At 42.2% G+C, this 17,732-nt stretch overlaps 1 protein-coding gene across 4 annotated transcripts in view; it reads right to left on the minus strand.

Moving 5' to 3' along the window:
• Window positions 1–17,732, minus strand: part of CFAP20DC (CFAP20 domain containing) — a 398,952-nt gene that overhangs the window by 343,491 nt on the left and 37,729 nt on the right. For all 4 annotated transcript variants that reach the window (XM_077278690.1, XM_077278691.1, XM_077278693.1 and 1 more), the window contains exon 5: window positions 13,047–13,119. In XM_077278690.1, the coding sequence (XP_077134805.1) occupies window positions 13,047–13,119 (73 nt within the window). The remainder of the gene's footprint in view (window positions 1–13,046; window positions 13,120–17,732) is intronic.

A 17,732-nucleotide genomic window follows, 5' to 3' on the forward strand; every position in this document is an offset into this window, starting at 1 on the left:
TGAGGGATTTAAAGGGGTTGTCTGGGACTTTAACATTGATGGGCTATCCTTAGGATAGGTAATCAATTTATGATTGACGGGGGTGTGACACCTGGCACCCCTGTCAATCAGCCAGAACTACTCAGTTACTGAGCTGCGCTGCTCCATCGACCGTATAGTGGCTGTGGCCAGGTACAAGGAAAGCCTAACATCATCCAAACTTTTAAGAGGCATGTGCCTCATAATAAGCTGTCTTTTCTTAAAGATCGCCATGTGAAATGATAATTTTGGTTATTTCACCATAACCTTATTGTAGTGCAATTTTTTACAATGTGGATACAATCATTATTAAAGAGTTTGTCTACTTTGGAATATCCCATATGTTAGAAATTGCTGTCAAGCCCCAAACATGTTAAAAATTGGGTGCCCGGCTGCTGCAACCCAAAAAGAGTAAGTGTGATCTGTAAGACCTCCATAATGCAAGGATACATCGAGTTCTCCATATAGGAGTATACAACAGCTGCAGGCTTATGTTGGACAAACTGTCTTGAGCATACAGAATATGTTGGTGTGTGCTGTGTGACTACTTTGTTTTGTTTGAGTGAGGGCTTTTTTTAATATCCTTTACGTTGTGATGATGTCGATAAAGTAGCTAATGGTTGATCTGTGTCCCAAGTATAACATTTAATTCTTCCACAATGTCTGAATGATTCTGCTGAAAGCTGAAATTTGCAACACTCCAGAGTTAAACAAGATGTTCACTATTAGGACAACCCCTTCTAATACCCCACGCTTGGCCCCGATAAAATAAGAAAGCCTATACTCATTTCCCCATGCAAGCACCGTTCTTGTGGTGTAGATATTCGTTCTCCCCGGGGCTCCGATGCTGTTCTTCTCACACGTGATGCCGAAACCCAATCAGGCGTTACTGTCTCCACTTCCTGTCAAATTGAACCTGAAAAGTAAGTCCGAGACCAGCTGCAGCCTGGACTTCCTCTTCATGTTCGATCCGTATGAGGGCGGGGACAGTGACGTTAGAGCTGATTGGGTGCCGGGGTCACGTGTCACAACAACAGCACGGGAGTCCCGCGGAGAGCGAGGATCGGCACCGCAAGAACAGAGTTGGCATGGGAGGTGAGTATAAGCTTTTTTATTTTTATCTCCAAACATTTAGATCAAGAAGGGGTTTGGCCAAGTAGCGGACAACCCCTTTACGAACTCTAATTGATAGAGGGTCCATATAGAGGGTTTTCCATCATTCCGAATATTAAAAAATTGGTTATTTATACCAGAGAACCCCTTTAATATCTCTGTATTTATGAATAAAACTTTACATTAATGTTCTACTGCTTTTGGATTTATTATGGTTAAAGTTATATTTTAGATTTCTCTTTGGACATATTAATTTACAAACACGTGCAACAGAGTTAGAAGATGTCAATCGTCCACTCCCATTTACAAAAATTCATGTCCTGTAATGCCGGGTTCTAGATATTAAATTATAGTTCTTTCTACAGTGTTACAAAACTTGGCGGTTTAACAATATAGTGGTGCAATTCAGCACCTGGACAGCTCCTCGCTGCGAACAGATGGCCGCCTGCATTCAGTCCGCACAGGGAAAGCAGCCGGTGTGTGGGCTGAACTTCATGACCAAGATTCAAGAAGTACTGCGCTATGTCCTCTGTGTATGGCATATGTGTGTCGAGTGTGTACATTTGTAATTACTAGCTTATACATTTCCTTTGGGGGAGAAAGTGTCTGTTTTCAATGTGATGTTTGAGCTATGAAACAATAAAATGTGAATATTTTCACCATATAAATAAATTGCTAAGTGCTTGTGACATTTTTAAAGAGGTTGTCAACACTTAAAAAAATATTGATGCTTTTTTCTATAAGTCGAGTCTGGGATAATGGTCCAGATCCATTTAAAGTGGACCCCACTCCAGGTCATAAATGGCCATTTTTCTGCTCCTATTTTATTCCTTCTGCTCCCCTGAGAATTCAGTTTATTTTTTTAATCTGCCGCACAGTTCCAGAAACATGGACCTTTTAATTTGGTGCTAATTTTAATGGGCTTTTCAAGGGGGGTGGTACTCACAGGATCCTCTGGGGCGTGTCTTTAGGCTGCTCAGCATTATTATCCTAAAATGGTAAAAGTAAAGGTAACGGTAAAAACCATAAAAAATGTCACTACATAAAAAGCTCCATATGTCAGAAACCGTATGGCGGATTGCAAAAAAAAACAAAAGAAAAAAGGAATACTTGGAAGGGCAGAGGGAATAAAAAAAGAACAAAACTGGACACTTTTGATCTGGTGACAGGCCATCTTTAAGTGAATGGACTTAAGCTGTGTTAACACACACACACATGAGGATAGTTGTAGTGCTGATTCTTGAAGGAGGCAAAGAGGTAACATTTCTCTTTATGGAGAGTGACATGACAAGCCTGGCATGTCCGAGTGAGGAGACTTAAAAGCCATGCATGCTCCTCCGGGAAATTAAATATGCAAATTGTCTCTTCGGTGAAGAAGAGGACTAGAACTCTAGCGCCACCTATTGGAAGCATCGATCCTACAAGTTAATATCAACCTTTCAACGAGCCTTACAATATAGTCATATCGCAAGACTCGTTGAAGGGTTGATGTTGACCTTGGACTAAAATAAATAATTTAAAATTGGGCTAACGATGGCCATACACATTAGATGGCTAGCCGACAGCTATCTCATGACCCATAGACAAGAGCTCGTTCAGCCGGACGCTCCTAAGTTCGATATACAAAAGCCACAAACTGACACTGTCGGCCGGGAGAACAATGCGACCAGCAGTCCGAAATCAGACATGTCTGATCGACATCTCTCCTGATGGTCGGCTCCACCATACACATGAGATAGAAGGCAAAACGCATTGATATCATCGTGTTCAGCCGGCATTAGTCTAATGTGTATAGGGACCTTACGGAGCGTTGTGATTTTCTATGCCTGCCCTTCTCTCTCCTCCCGTAGCTCCAGCTTGCGATTGAAGAGATTCGGCCAGACTTGCCTTTCCTTTCTACGTAAGCTCGTGCACCCCCCTAATCTTTGAACAATTCTGCTATTACTAGGAATGCGCCAGGCAGCACCTTTGAGAATTCAATCCTAAATTATTATGCTCTGTAAGTAAAATAAAACTGCCAGGAAGATCTATTTCTGTATCGCAGATATGAAAGCAAAAGCAGCACAAGTCGTAGCCGGCACAGTGGTAAGAGTCGCTAATTCGACAGGTTAATGAGATATATCACTGCACGGCTCCTAATATTCATCTTCACTGTCAGAATCAAGGGGATTCCCTCCTGATTTTCACCTCCCGACTTCCTTTCAGAATATTCTCTTTCCTTTGAGTTGCTCGGCATTGTGGAATGCACTGCGCCACGCAGACAAACAATGTAATTACGGGGAGTAAAGTGCTTCATGCTTGTGTCAGCCTAATATACAAAAGACAAGTAAAGTGACGGTACACAAGAAATTGTGTGCAAAGACTATAGAGGGTGATTAGATAAATTGTAAAGCAGATGGAAACGGGCTTATTTCTTTTGTCTGTTTTCTATTTTTTTTAGGAGAGGAAACAAAAGTATTTTTCTACACTGAAATTAGTTCAGTTCTTAGATATAAAACATGTAGACAGCGTGTGCGGAATTAGGGCTTATTTAGCAACACGGGAAGATTGTACATGGAGTAGACTACTGTCCCAGTTCTTGATTGACTGCATTGCTTGTACGACTTTCTATTGGATCTTAAGGGGGTTGTGCACTTTATCTTGATTTTAGCAAACGTACACTTATAAATGGATGGTGGATCACAAAGGAGGAAATCGGGGACAAACCTGTAATACCCATTGTGAGGCAGTGAGGGGGGATCATACGTGAGGTTCGATATCTGTCCCCCGCTGGAGTGCCTTGTGTTCACAGCAGAATGCCTGTGAACCAAAAGGCAAAATAAAACAAAGAGTGGATTGGGTCCAAGTAGCGACCCAGCCAGATTTTTAGGAAAACTCGTCAAGGGTTTTTATTTTTAGAGCAATTTGCAGCTTTGGTAGTGGGGCGAATCCCTCTCTCCACTCCGGGTTTTGGAAGTGGCTCTATGGCCACGATTCCATTTAAGCCCTGTTAGTTTTGTCTTGGGTGTGTCAGTTTGGAGTTTGCAAGCTGCAGAGCAGGAGGCTCTGCGCAACCCAGGTCTGTGTAGAGCTAACACAGAACCACGGAACTCAAGGCGGCTGGTGCACACCAAGAGACACGGCCGGGCCATTGTCCACGGCAACGGGTTTTGAACACGGACTATATTTGTGGAAACCCGGCTGCAATCTGGAGGACACCACTCCTGTATGTGGGTATGAGAATAAAGACACTGTTTATGTTGAACTTTCTGTGGTCTCTGCCTATCTGTCGCACTGCACCAACCCCGCTGCAATACACCATGTCTTACCATATCATTCTCAAAACATATTTGTTAAAATTAAGATAAAAAACCATTCACCAAATTTTTCATGTTGAACCGAACACACTTATTCTGTAGAGCAGAATATATATATATATATATATATATATATATATATATATATCCCCAGTGTGTTACTGCCTACTTTTGATTGGTCAGAAAGAAGAAGAAGAAGAGACCCCAATGAAATCTCTGATAATGCCCGTTTGGACTTGAGAGGAGAGCTACTAAAAACATTTGTAATTAGACTGGCAGAGATCAGAGCTGAAAGCTATCAGTTGGTCACACTGGGATCTGTTCTGCAGTGAAGAGAGCAGGCTGTTTGTCAATACTCGTCCCACACTGAGCTTGATCTACTCTATTGTTGGAGCATGTTCTTCTTTCCCCAGTATGTTACTGCCTGATTGGTCAGCATTAGAAAAAGAAAGAAATACACGCCTCTAGTGAAATCTCTCTGGTTATGCCCACTTGGACTTAAAAAACAAACAAACAACTTTTTAGGTGCCAAATACTTTGATTGCTAATATCTCTCCATATGAAATGCGAAGTTAAAAAACCAAAACAAAATGTTTTATTCTGCTCAGCAGCATCTATTACATTGTGTGTCCAGCTCAACATGAAAACATTGGTGAAAGATAAAAAAGTATACTGATCATAGAGATGCATCCAAGCATTAGGAGAGAAGGGTTAGTGTAAAACAGTTTCAAACAAAATGGACAATAGCACAAAAAATGTAAAATAAAACTAATCTATTAGTTTATTTGCTCCTAAAAGTTTATTGGACTTTCAGGAGCAGCCAATACGCTTTACTGATTACTTAGCTCCTATAGACAATGATGGGGAGGTCCAAGTGCATGCTCTCCATTGTAAATGATGAGATTTATGGAAATGAGAGGTGCCAAGAAGACACCTGTATTATAAACGGTACCTGGCTGGTGCGTCGGACCTGTAGTAGATTTTGCACTAGGAGTTACCCACTTCCATTACATCTCATAGACTTCAATAGAAACTTTTCTGGTGCCACATATCCATAGACTGCTTTCTTCTTTCTCTTTTTGCCTTCCTCAACCAACAATGGCCATTTTACCTGACATGGCAGATGTCAGAGAACCCCTCTTCTGCTGACAGGTGCGAGTCCCTAATGGAAAACTCCATAGATGAAGTAATCTGTTAAATTTCCCACCGGTGTTGGTTCATGATGTCCCAGCTCCTATAACTCGAATTTGCTATGAAATACACCAAAAATTCACATTCTCCCAGATCCAAATTTTTTGTGATCAAATTTGCTTGAATTCAGCAGAATTGAGGCCAAACACCTTCTCATCTTTTCTGTCACCTCTGCTCTCTGATGGGTTTTTCCGCTAGCTCTGTTCTTCATTATTCAGCACCTCCAAGGTAGACCAACTCATGAGGTCACGGCACTGGATGTCCAAAGAGTTGAGTTTGAAGAGAAGACAACTGGAGCGCAAAGGAAGGGGGCCAGCAGAAGACCAGGCGGGGAGCTGCAACCATTGGACATGAGAGATGAATTTTATATTTTTTATTTTGTAAATTTGGGCACATTTGATTTGCATTAGATCCAAATCGAATGTTCTGTCTCATTTCAAAAGAATCTGACAAATTCAAATTTCGACAGATTCACTCTTTTCTAATCGACCCAATTCTCTCGGTGGTGTGACCCTAGACTTATAAGTTGTAATCAGGTCTTATTTTGATGCTAGTAAAATAAAAATAATAAAAAAAACATATTGAAAGTATATATAACATTATAAAGTGTGCTATGAGCATACACAGCAGCGGGAAGATTTTTGGCATCACTGCCGGATGCTGGCCTTAGTTTTGCCTTTGGCTCTGGCAGTGACTAATAGGGAGCATAATGAATACGTTGAGCTTATCAATATGTATAGACGAGTCCTTCTTGTCCTTAAAAACGCTGCTACTTTCTCAGCAGCTGTAAATTTTTTTATCAATTTCTGTAAGGAACAAGTCACGAATGTGAAGTAAACAGCCAGTAATTAGACCTATATCAGTAGACGTCTCCTTATACCTAGCAGATGGCTGTAATTAGTCATATATATATGATATACATGATAAGAGTGATCGCATTGTCACTGCGTCTTAGAAAACTTTTCCCCTATCAGGGAGCTCAGTCGGAGAAAGGAATATAACTACATTAATTCTTTTCCTTAAATTATGTTTTTTTTTCCCTTCTGCACAGCAGACCTGAAACAAAGGACGGTCTTAGTTTGCCGTTTTCCTTAAATGATGAACGGCCTTGTTCGGGCTCTTGCCTGTTTATGCAGCAGAATGCAGAATGCAAAGGATCAAATCAACCTTGAAGCAGACATTTTCATCTGTATGCAAAGACTACGTTACATGCTGCACAACATGCATACACGGAATTTACGCTGAGATGTGAAAAGCATTTTCTTTTTCTCTTCGTGACCTTTCGATTAGCTCGGTTGCTTTGAGCTGATGATGAGGATGCATTGTTTTAGGTGTGTTTTGTTTCCGAGAACTAGTAAAATTAGAACAAACTATGGTATTTCTAAAAGTCTTGAAGGGGCCGGAACGTACGTTGAGGTTCGTAGGGCAAGGGATATTCAGTTTCAGAAACGAAAATAAGGCCTCCTGTTGCCCGATCACACCCTTTCATCCTGGGAAGGGGAGACCCAGTCTCGTCCGAAGGGTAGCAATATCCTCTGACTATTTACCCCTATGTAGACACAACTTTAGCAGGGGATATAAAAATTCCTATAAAAAAGGAGGAAGGGCGAGACATAGGCTATGGGCACAAGGAGACTTTTTGCTGAGTTTTCCTAGCAAAAACTGAGCTGAAGGAAAGCTTTTTAGGAGTTTTGAGATTTGGAGGAGGAGGATTTTGAGAGTTTCCACACAATTGTTGCTCCAAAAACGCTTATAAAAACTCTGTGTGCACAAAACCCAAGTCCCTTAAACTTTCCAGTGGCTTCAGCTGTGCTGTTCAACTTATAATAAGGGGTAACGTTTCTACTTGTGGAGAGTGACATGCCTGTCATGTTGGTGTAAGGAGACTTATAGGCCGTGTAATGCTCCTCTGGGAAATTAAGAAGGTAAATTGCCTCTTGAGAGAAAGGAAGAGGTCTTTAAAGGGAATCTGTCACCCCCAAAATCGAAGTTGAGCTAATGCCCACCGGCATCAGGGGCTTATCTACAGCATTCTGTAATGATGTAGATAAGCCCCTGATGTATCCTGAAAGATGAGAAAAAGAGGTTATATTATACTCACCTGGGCAGGCGGTCCAATCTGATGGGCGTCGCGGTCCGGGGCCTCCCATCTTCTTACCATGATGTCCTCTTCTTGTCTTCACGCTGCGGCTCCGGCACAGGCGTACTTTGTCTGCCCTGTTGAGGGAAGAGCAAAGTACTGCAGTGCGCAGGCGCCGGGAAAGGTCAGAGAGGCCCGGCACCTGCGCACTGCAGTACTTAGCGCTGCCTGTGCCGGAGCCGCAGCATGAAGACAAAAAGAGGACGTCATCCTATGAAGATAGGAGGCCCCGGACCGGACCGCGATGTCCATCGGACCGGACCGCAGCGGGAATGACCCTGGGTGAGTATAATCTAACCTCTTTTTCTCATCTTTCAGGATACATCGGGGGCTTATCTACAGCATTACAGAATGCTGTAGATAAGCCCCTGATGCCGGTGGGCTTAGCTCATCTTCGATTTTGGGGGTGACAGGTTCCCTTTAACTCTGGTGCCAGCTATGGAAGTAGAGTCATAAAAGTGAATATCGATTCTTTAAGGAACCTTGTCATATGACTTAGGATAAAGGCCAAATCAGAATTTGCAGACCCCTCCTCAGTGCAAAGCATGAGTTCAAGTCCTCTAGTCAATTTGCATATTTAATTTCCAAGAGGAGCATTGCATGACCCATAAGTCTCCTTACCCTGGCATGTCACTCTCCTCATGGAGAAACGTTATCCCTTAGGTCCCCAGTCAGAGACCTCTCATACAGCCAAATCAGATCTCCAAATCTTGCACTGAGGAAGGGCAACTTCCAGAAACACGTGTCTGCAAATTGAGAATCTCTTTTGACTTTAATCCTAAGTCATGTGATAAGGCTCGTTAAAGGGTTGATATTGACATTTAGGTTTGCTACTTCCAATAGGTGACTCTGGATTGCAAGTTCTCTTCCTGTCTAAAGAGACAATTTACAACTTGTAATAGTAACATTTTAAAGTAGAAAGAACTATAAGTCGACCATAGAAAAAGGAATTTTGGAAGATGCCCATTGGCTAAAGATTTATTCTAAAACTTTCTAATAAATTAAGTATTATTATCCCATAATATACAGACGTGAACATATACCTTGTAGCAGAGCATACACCTAAAGGGAACCTGTTGGCGGGTTTTTCAGCAAGGTATGACTATACAAGCGCTTGTAAAAAAGTGTCTATTTTGCAGACGCAATGCCTGTAAAACACTCTTCTACCGGAGGGGGTTAAGCTTACACTCCATATGACCTCTCGGGTTATTTTTTATTCTTCATGTATACTTATTTTACATGCTTCTATGTACTAAAGGGAGACTAAGAGCATTTATCGTGACTAACAGCTTCCATCTCACCCAGCAGCTCACGTACCTGGTTGCTTACATTAAAGCGCACTTGAATGGCACATAGACAAAGCAAAAGTGCAAAAACGACAACGAAAAAAATCATTTTTTTTTAGTATACAGTAGATCCACAATCCACTAAGTTTGTTGCATGTACAGGTCTTGTATAAAGGATTATCCACTCCTTTAATAATTCCTTTACTATCCTTTGCATAGTCCATCAATATCAGGTCGGTGGGGATCTAAAATCTGCCACCCCCCATCCCCATTGATCAGCCATTAACAGTTCTGTTCACTTCAATGGGAGCTGAGCTGCAGTACCCAAGAGCGGCCACTATGTAGTGTATGGAGCTGTGCTCTTTCGTCTCTGTAAACTGTGCCCATCTGTACATGCTGACTTCTGATCGGTGGGGTACTGGATGTCGGACCCCAATTAATCTGATATTGATGGACTATCTTAGAGATCATATCTTGGGCCAACCTAGACAACAACTTTAAAACCTTCCCGACCTCCGCTGTACTATTACTGCGGAGGTCGTGTCTCCCCCTTTGATGTGTGCTCTGGCGGTGAGCCCACATCAAAGTCGCAATATGTCAGCTGTTATGTACAGCTGACATGTGCGCGCAATAGCAGCGGGTGAAATCGCGATTCACCCGCCTCTATCAACCTGTAAAATGCCGCTGTGAAATGCTGACAGCGGCATTTAACTACCGCTTCCGGACGCGCGTCTGGAAATGAGCGCATCGCCGACCACTGTCACATGATCGGGGGTCAGCGATGCATCAGGATGGTAACTATAGAGGTCCTTGAGATCTCTATGGTTACTGATGCCGGCCTGCTGTGAGCGCCCCCCTGTGGTCGGCGCTCATGGCAAGCCTGAATTACTGCTGCATAGCAGCGATCTGATGATCGCTGCTATGTAGCTGAGCCGATCGAGTGGTGCCAGCTTCTAGCCTGCCATGGAGGCTAATGAAGGATGGCAAAAGTAAAAAAAAAATGTTTTTAAAAATATGAAAAAAATAAAAAAAATATCAAAGTTTAAATCACCCCCCCTTTTGCCCCATCCAAAATAAAACAATAAAAAAAAAAATCAAGCCTACACATATTTGGTATCGTCGCGTTCAGAATCGCTTGATCTATCAAGAAAAAAAGGATTAACCTGATCGCTAAACGGCGTAGCGAGAAAAACATTTGAAACGTCAGAATTAGGTTTTTTTGGTCGCCGCAAATTATTATTAAAATGCAATAACGGGTGATCAGAAGAACGTATCTGCACAAAAGTGGTATCATTAAAAATGCCAGCTCAGCAAGCAAAAAATAAGCCCTCACCCGACCCCAGATCACGAAAAATGGAGATGCTACGGGTATCGGAAAATGGTGCATTTTTTATTTTTATTTTTTTGCAAAGTTTTGATTTTTTTTTCACCACTTAGGCTACTTTCAAACTAGCGTCGTACGACGCACGACAAATTGCGTCATTGCGACGTACCGACGCTAGCAGTGAAAGCGCCGCACAACGGGGGCAGTGGATGCTGTTTTTCAACGCATCCGCTGCCCCATTGTGAGGAGCGGGGAGGCGGGGCCGGAAAAGATGGGCACGACGCACCAAAAAACGTTACATGCAACGTTTTTTGGTGGCGACGGACCGACGCAACCGTCGCACGACGGTTGCGACGTGTGGCAATGCGTCGCACTGCGTCGCTAATGCAAGTCTATGTAGAAAAACGCATGCTGCAAGCACTTTTGCAGGATGCGTTTTTCCTACAAAACGACGCATAGCGACGTGCAGTGCACAACGCTAGTGTGAAAGTAGCCTTAGATAAAAAGTAACCTAGACATGTTTGGTGTCTATGAACTCGTAATGACCTGGAGAATCATAATGGCAGGTCAGTTTTAGCATTTAGTGAACCTAGCAAAAAAGCCAAACAAAAAACAAGTGTGGGATTGCACTTTTTTTGCAATTTCACCGCACTTGGAATTTTTTTTCCCGTTTTCTAGTACAAGACATGGTAAAACCAATGGTGTCGTTCAAAAGTACAAGTCGTCCCGCAAAAAAATAATCCCTCACATGACCATATTGACGGAAAAATAAAAAAGTTATGGCTCTGGGAAGGAGGGGAGCGAAAAACGAAAACACAAAAACGAAAAAGGGCCGCGGCAGGAAGGGTTTAAAGAGATTGTCTGGTCTGAAGCTACAAGTCTGCCATCACTCTGTGCAGCTGCAGACTTTAGAATCCTCACGTGGCGGGCACTGCAAAGACTCTCAAGTGCCGGCAGCAGCAGTAATGTGACCGCAAGTATACAATAAGCAGACTCCCGGCCACAGTATCTGTTATTTTTATTTTACAAGAAAGACTATTTCATTTAAGAAGAGATTGCCCAGGTAGCAGTGTTTTATGCATTTCGACAGATGCATTGTCCACGGTGTCTTTCAGGAATTCTCTGAATATACTCATACTTTTTACAATAACAATTGAATTTGTTTACATATTGACTACAGTTCACTGTTTTCATAAATCAATAATTGAAGAGATGAGAACATTTGTAATACTGTAAGTATTATCAGAGGAAAATGCTTCCTTGCCCACTTATTACTCTAATTTTCTCTCCTGCACTGATCATTCACTCTCAAAAACTGCTTGAATCTGTCTATAGTTCTGTCTTCAGTGAGGGATCAAACCACCCTCTGCTATAGAGATGAGAACATTTCTAATACTGCATATATTATCAGTGGAAAATGCTTCCTTCCCCACCTATTAATATTATTTTCTCTATTGCACTGATCATTCACTCTTAAAACTGCTGGAATCTGTCTACAGCTCTGTCTTCAGTGAGGGATCAAAACTACCTTCTGCTATTGAGATGAGAACATTTGTAATATTGCATACATTATCAGATGAAAATGCTTCCTTCCCTACTTAGTAGTCTCATCTTCTCCCCTGCACTGATCATTCACTCTCAGAAACTGCTTGAATCTGTCTACAGCTCTGTCTTCAGTGAGGGATCAAAACACTTTCTGCTATAGACACGAAAACATTTGTAATACTGTATATATTATCATAGGAGAATGCTTCCTTCCACACTTATTAGTATTATTTTCTCTCCTACACTTATTCACTCTCAAAAACTGCTTTAATCTGTCTACAGCTCTGTCTTCAGTCTTCAGTGAGGGATAAAAGCACCTTTAGCTATAGTCATGAGAACGTTTGTAATAATGTATATTTTGTCATCAGAAAATGCTTCCTTCCCCACTTATTAGTATTATTTGCTCTCCTGCACTTATCATTCACTCTTAAAAACTGCTTGAATCTGTCTGCAGCTCTGTCTTCAGAGAGGGATGAAAGCACCTTTTGCTATAGTCATGAGAACAATTGTAATAATGTATATATAGTCATCAGAAAATAATTCCTACCCCTTTTATTAGTATTATTTTCTCTCCTGCATTTATCATTCACTCTCAAAAACTGCTCCAATCTGTCTACAGCTCTGTCTTCAGTGAGGGGTTAAAAACAGCTTCTGCTATAGAGATGAGAACATTTATAATACTGTATATGTTATCAGAGGAAAATGCTTCCTTCCCCACTAATTAGTCTCATATTTGCTCCTACACTGATCATTCACTTTCAAAAAGTGCTCGAATCTGTCTACAGCTCTGTCTTTAGTGAGGAATCAAAACACCTTCTGCCTACAGAAGTCTATTGAGGAGGGAAAAGTGAAGAAAGAGACAACGATAAAATGAGGCTTTTACTGCAGAGGAAAAAAACTGTACAAAGATGGAGGATGCAAGTCAGATATTGATCAGTTATTGTCTTGTTCCTCGTGTACACGGATACGGCAGCTTATTCTGATAAGTGCAGTTATACTTTAATTACCGCTAACTTCATAAGTCACAATTTCCAATGTGTAAGTATGCCAGAACCCATTAATGGCCGTCAGTACTAAATCAATTGATCAAGTGTCTCCTGTGCAGAAATTATGCAGTTGTTTCTTTTACTCACAGGAGTTCAGCGGAGAAATCTTGTCCTAGCGGGATGTAAAGCTGAAGGATCAGGAACCTTTGGATCAGTCCAACTAAAGATGCCAAAAAAAAAGCGCCAAGTTTAATGTTTGATATATTGATGAATAGACGCAAGCTCCAAGATAATTTCCATAATGGATTTAATTAATACCTAGGAGGATTTAATGAGAAGCATCCACCAACCTGATACAATATACACAGACATCAGAGATCTCTGCCAAAACATGTCCAATAAAGCTAAGGCTCCGTCATAATCAAACCTCACCAGATCTACCCAATCCAAGTCCTTTAAAGGAAATTTGTCACCATTTTTTGCTACCCGATTATGACCCTTATTCCAGTGATGTGTCACTTACTAAACTGCTTGCTGCAGTTTTGAAAAAAATCACCGTTTTCTCGTCCGCAGATCTAGCAGTTCTCTAAATGCTTGCTGAGCCAGAAAGCTGCTAATCAATGCTGGGAGCATGGCTGGACCGGGAAGCACGAAACATCTAGTCCTATAGTGATAATCTCCCGCTGATAAAACGCTGATTGTATTGAAACGGCAAAACACAGCCTAATAAGTGACACATCGCTGGAATCAGGGTCTATGTCTCTATATTATGCTGCTTTCAGATTAGGTAGAATACATTTAATATCAGATTCCCATTAAAGTCACCAACAAAGGCCAAAAATCCCAAAAGACTCATTGGTACCGCAGCCATTTTTTTAAATTTTGTTCTTTCATTACTGTTTTGCAAGAGCCATCATTTATTTTTACCATCAACCTAGCCATAGAAGAATTTTTTTTTCCAAGTCAATTTGTCTTTGTTCTGGAACCATTTAAATTTGTCATATAAAAAAAATGAAAATTATAGAAAAAAAAAACGGTAGGACCCATAATGAAATCTGGGATTACTGCAAGGCTGGCATCATTGTTATTGTTGTGCTGTGACCTATATGGCTGTACCACTAGATCCAGTAGTGAAATGATCCCCACGGGTTCCCTTTAATTATGGAGACACTTTAAGGAGCAGTGAGAAATGCAAAGTCTCTGAAAAGGTCTTTCTTTAAAAGAGAACACCCATAGTATGTTATAACATACATTATGAATGCGACAAAAGAAAAGCTACTGAGATTTGCATCCCGCATATAAAACGTGAGGCGCATTGCTGCTGGTTTACAGTTAAGGTCAAGTGTTCTTCGAGGGCCAGGAAAACTGCTATGTGCATGCCAAATACTGTGCCATAATTATATCATAACCTCATTCTTAAAGAGAATCTGTCAGCAGGATTTTTGCCACCCCATCAGAGAACAGCATGGTGACCCTGATTCCAGTGATGTGACATTTACTGGGCTGCTGCAGCAGTTTTGATTAAAATCACAATTTTTTTCTGCTGCAAAATCTAGCAGCTCTCTGAATGCTGAGCTCTGTATCACCCCGCCCACATCGCTGTGCTCTCTCCCTGTGTACACAGAAAGCTGCCAATCAGTGGTGGGGGCGGGGTTATACAGAGCTCATGCATATGCTGGACTACTTGGCAGCAGGTTTACTAGTCCTCTCATGATCTCCTGCTGAAAAAACAGGGATTTTATCACAACTATACTGTACTGAGCAGCCCAGTAAGTAACACATTGCTGGAATCAGGGTCTGCGCCTCTACCTTATGCTGATCTCAGATTAGGTGGAAAAAAAGCTGGTGATAGATTCCGTTTAACTTGTTGATTTTACCTGCATGGAGGAATTTTTTGTACACAGGAATGATATTTTTTTATGGCTGCCGTGGTTTGAGCTATAATGAGCATTTATGGTATGTTGTAAGGTGGTTTTATCAAGGTGGTCTTTTTAGGAACAGATCCGTTCATGGTTCATGTGTCCGTTTTTACCATCAGTGTATTTTACGGATGGATAAAAGAAATAAATTACAACTCTCCTATCTTATGCAATGTTATATATGGACAGCACATATCTATCGGGGCTGCAAAAACGGGCCGCAAAACAACGGTATGTGTAAAAAAAAGCCTTAGACTTGTATTGTGGCTCTTGTCATCAGTGCTGCTGAACAGGTTTCCATGAGTTTTCTTCCACGGACACAAGGTCCGTGAAAAAGGACATGTCAACAGCCCCATAAAAAACCACGGATAGGACAGATACGTGCAACACTGGATCTGGATGACGACTTAAATGATCAATAGATGAGAAACACCACTCATGAGTCAACGACTCCCCATCTCGACAGATGGCGCTGGGATTCCATGCGTCAACCATTTTTGGTACATTTCGTGTCTAATCGGCGCACCCCATAGACTGATCTGCCGCTCCTTCTAGAAAGCAAGTGTTGTCTGCCATGAGAACACCCTTTAAATGCCTCCATTATCCGATCAAAAATTGTGCAAAAATGTGTCTTTTTGTAGTCTTAAACTTCTCCCCCCTTCCGACAAAAGTTAACACAAAGTCATAAGTCTGAAGAACTTTGGTGTCCTCAAAATAGAGGGTGGGCCATTTATATGGATACACCTGGGTGGGCCATTTATATGGATACACCTGGGTGGGCCATTTATTAAGTTGGATCCAAAATGGCCAACTTCAAAATGGCCGTCATGGTCACCACCCATCTTGAAAAGTTTTCCCCCTCCCATATACTAATGTGCCACAAACAGGAAGTTGATATCCCCAACCATTCCCATTTTATTTAGGTGGATCCATATACATGGCCCACCCTGTATTGTGCGTTGACTGATACTCAGGGGTTAAAGCATATCGTCATCTAATTGTAAAGCAAACATGATAGATCTTAGCGGTGTGAGAGTGAAAAAAAGTCTGCGTCACTCTCGAATTGATTCCCGCTCCATCGTCATTCCACGTGTATCTCCGTGTATCACAAGTGATAAGATGTATCAAGAGCCATTTGGGATTATTATTGCTCCACTCAGGAATCTATAGACACAGAGGAGAATATATTGTGGAGGCTCTCGGCAGTAAAAGCCTGCTGCGGAGACCAGAAGCCAACATGTACAATGAATCCCTTTTAGTGATGCAGTATTATTACTGTATGTCACATTGTGTATGAAAAATAATGCACCGATATGCGCTCCCCAGGGTCCTATAAATGAATGAACATCAGCGAGTAATGCAGGAGCCAAGAGCTCTTCAGATGGGATATCTCATGGATGAAAAACAGCAATTATTTCATGTATTTTATTTATTATTAGTTTATTTGTTATTTGTTTTTGCATTATTTTATGTATCTATTTATATATTATTCGCTGCTTAAAAATGTTAAAGGAAGGCTTGAATCAGATATCGGATCTTGATGAACGTAAGGTCTTACTCTTTACTAATGTTAGTTGTCTGATTTTTTTGAGAACACAAGGACGTATCAACAAGTAATGGGAGTCAAAAACATCACCCAATTGAGAGCTGGATTCCAAATCATCCTCAAAATCAAAGTACAAAGTCAACAATGCAAAAAAAGATCATGGCAACTCAATGTCTCTAAGCACTTCTGACATTCTGATGATGGATGATGTCCTGGGCTCTCCTCCCCAGGGGCATAACGATCATCTGCACCCTCTGCAATCGCAACCAGGCCCATGTGTGAGGGGGGCCTGGTCACCTGGATGTGCGTCCTTGGGTGAAATGTATTGCTGTGCAGAGACCCGCTGCCTCCCTGCACTGCAATTCATGCTGCCAACCAATCAGAGACTGGCAGCAGATGTTGGGTTGCCTGTGGCAGGTGGTGCATGGCATTGACTGTATGCGCTGCCCATGCTGATACACTGAAGTCAGTTGCCGGCATCTGTGCTGGCTATAGAGGAGGACATCACACTTTGTACTGGAGAAGAATGGAAGGGGCCCAAGATGGGGGCATTATAAAAGGAAGGGGTACAGGATGAGGGGAATTGTACAATGATGGGGGGACATTATACCAAGAAGGGACCCAGGATGGAGAACATTATACCAGGAAGGGGCCCAAGATGGGGGACATTATACCAGGAAGGGGATCAGGATGGGGAAAATTATACAAGGAAGGGGTCCAGGATGGGGAGCATTATATAGGGGAGGAGCCCAGGATGAGGAGCATTATACAAGGAAGGAGCCCAGGATGGGGAGCATTATACAAGGGAGGAGCCCAGGATGAGGAGCATTATATAAGGAAGGGGCCCAGGATGGGGAGCATTATACAAGGGAGGAGCCCAGGATGAGGAGCAGTATACAAGGAAGGAGCCCAGGATGGGGAGCATTATTCAAGCAAGGAGCCTATGATGGGGAGCATTATACAAGGAAGGGGTCTAGGATAGGGAGCACTATACAAGCAAGATGCCTATGATGGGGAGCATTATACAAGGAAGGGGTCTAGGATAGGGAGCACTATACAAGGTAAGAGCCCAGGATGGGGAGCATTATACAAGGAAGGAGCCCAGGATGGGGGACATTATACCAGGAAGGGGATCAGGATGGGGAAAATTATACAAGGAAAGGGTCCAGGATGGGGAGCATTATACAAGGGAGGAGCCCAGGATGAGGAGCATTATACAAGGAAGGGGCCCAGGATGGGAAGCATTATACAAGGGAGGAGACCTGGATGGGGAGCATTATAGAAGGGTGGAGCCCAGGATGAGGAGCATTATACAAGGGAGGGGTCCAGGATGGGGAGGATTATACAAGGGAGGAGGCCAGAATGGGG

Source organism: Ranitomeya variabilis, chromosome 8 (genome assembly GCF_051348905.1).
Source record: "Ranitomeya variabilis isolate aRanVar5 chromosome 8, aRanVar5.hap1, whole genome shotgun sequence".
Taxonomy (NCBI): Eukaryota; Metazoa; Chordata; class Amphibia; order Anura; family Dendrobatidae; genus Ranitomeya; species Ranitomeya variabilis.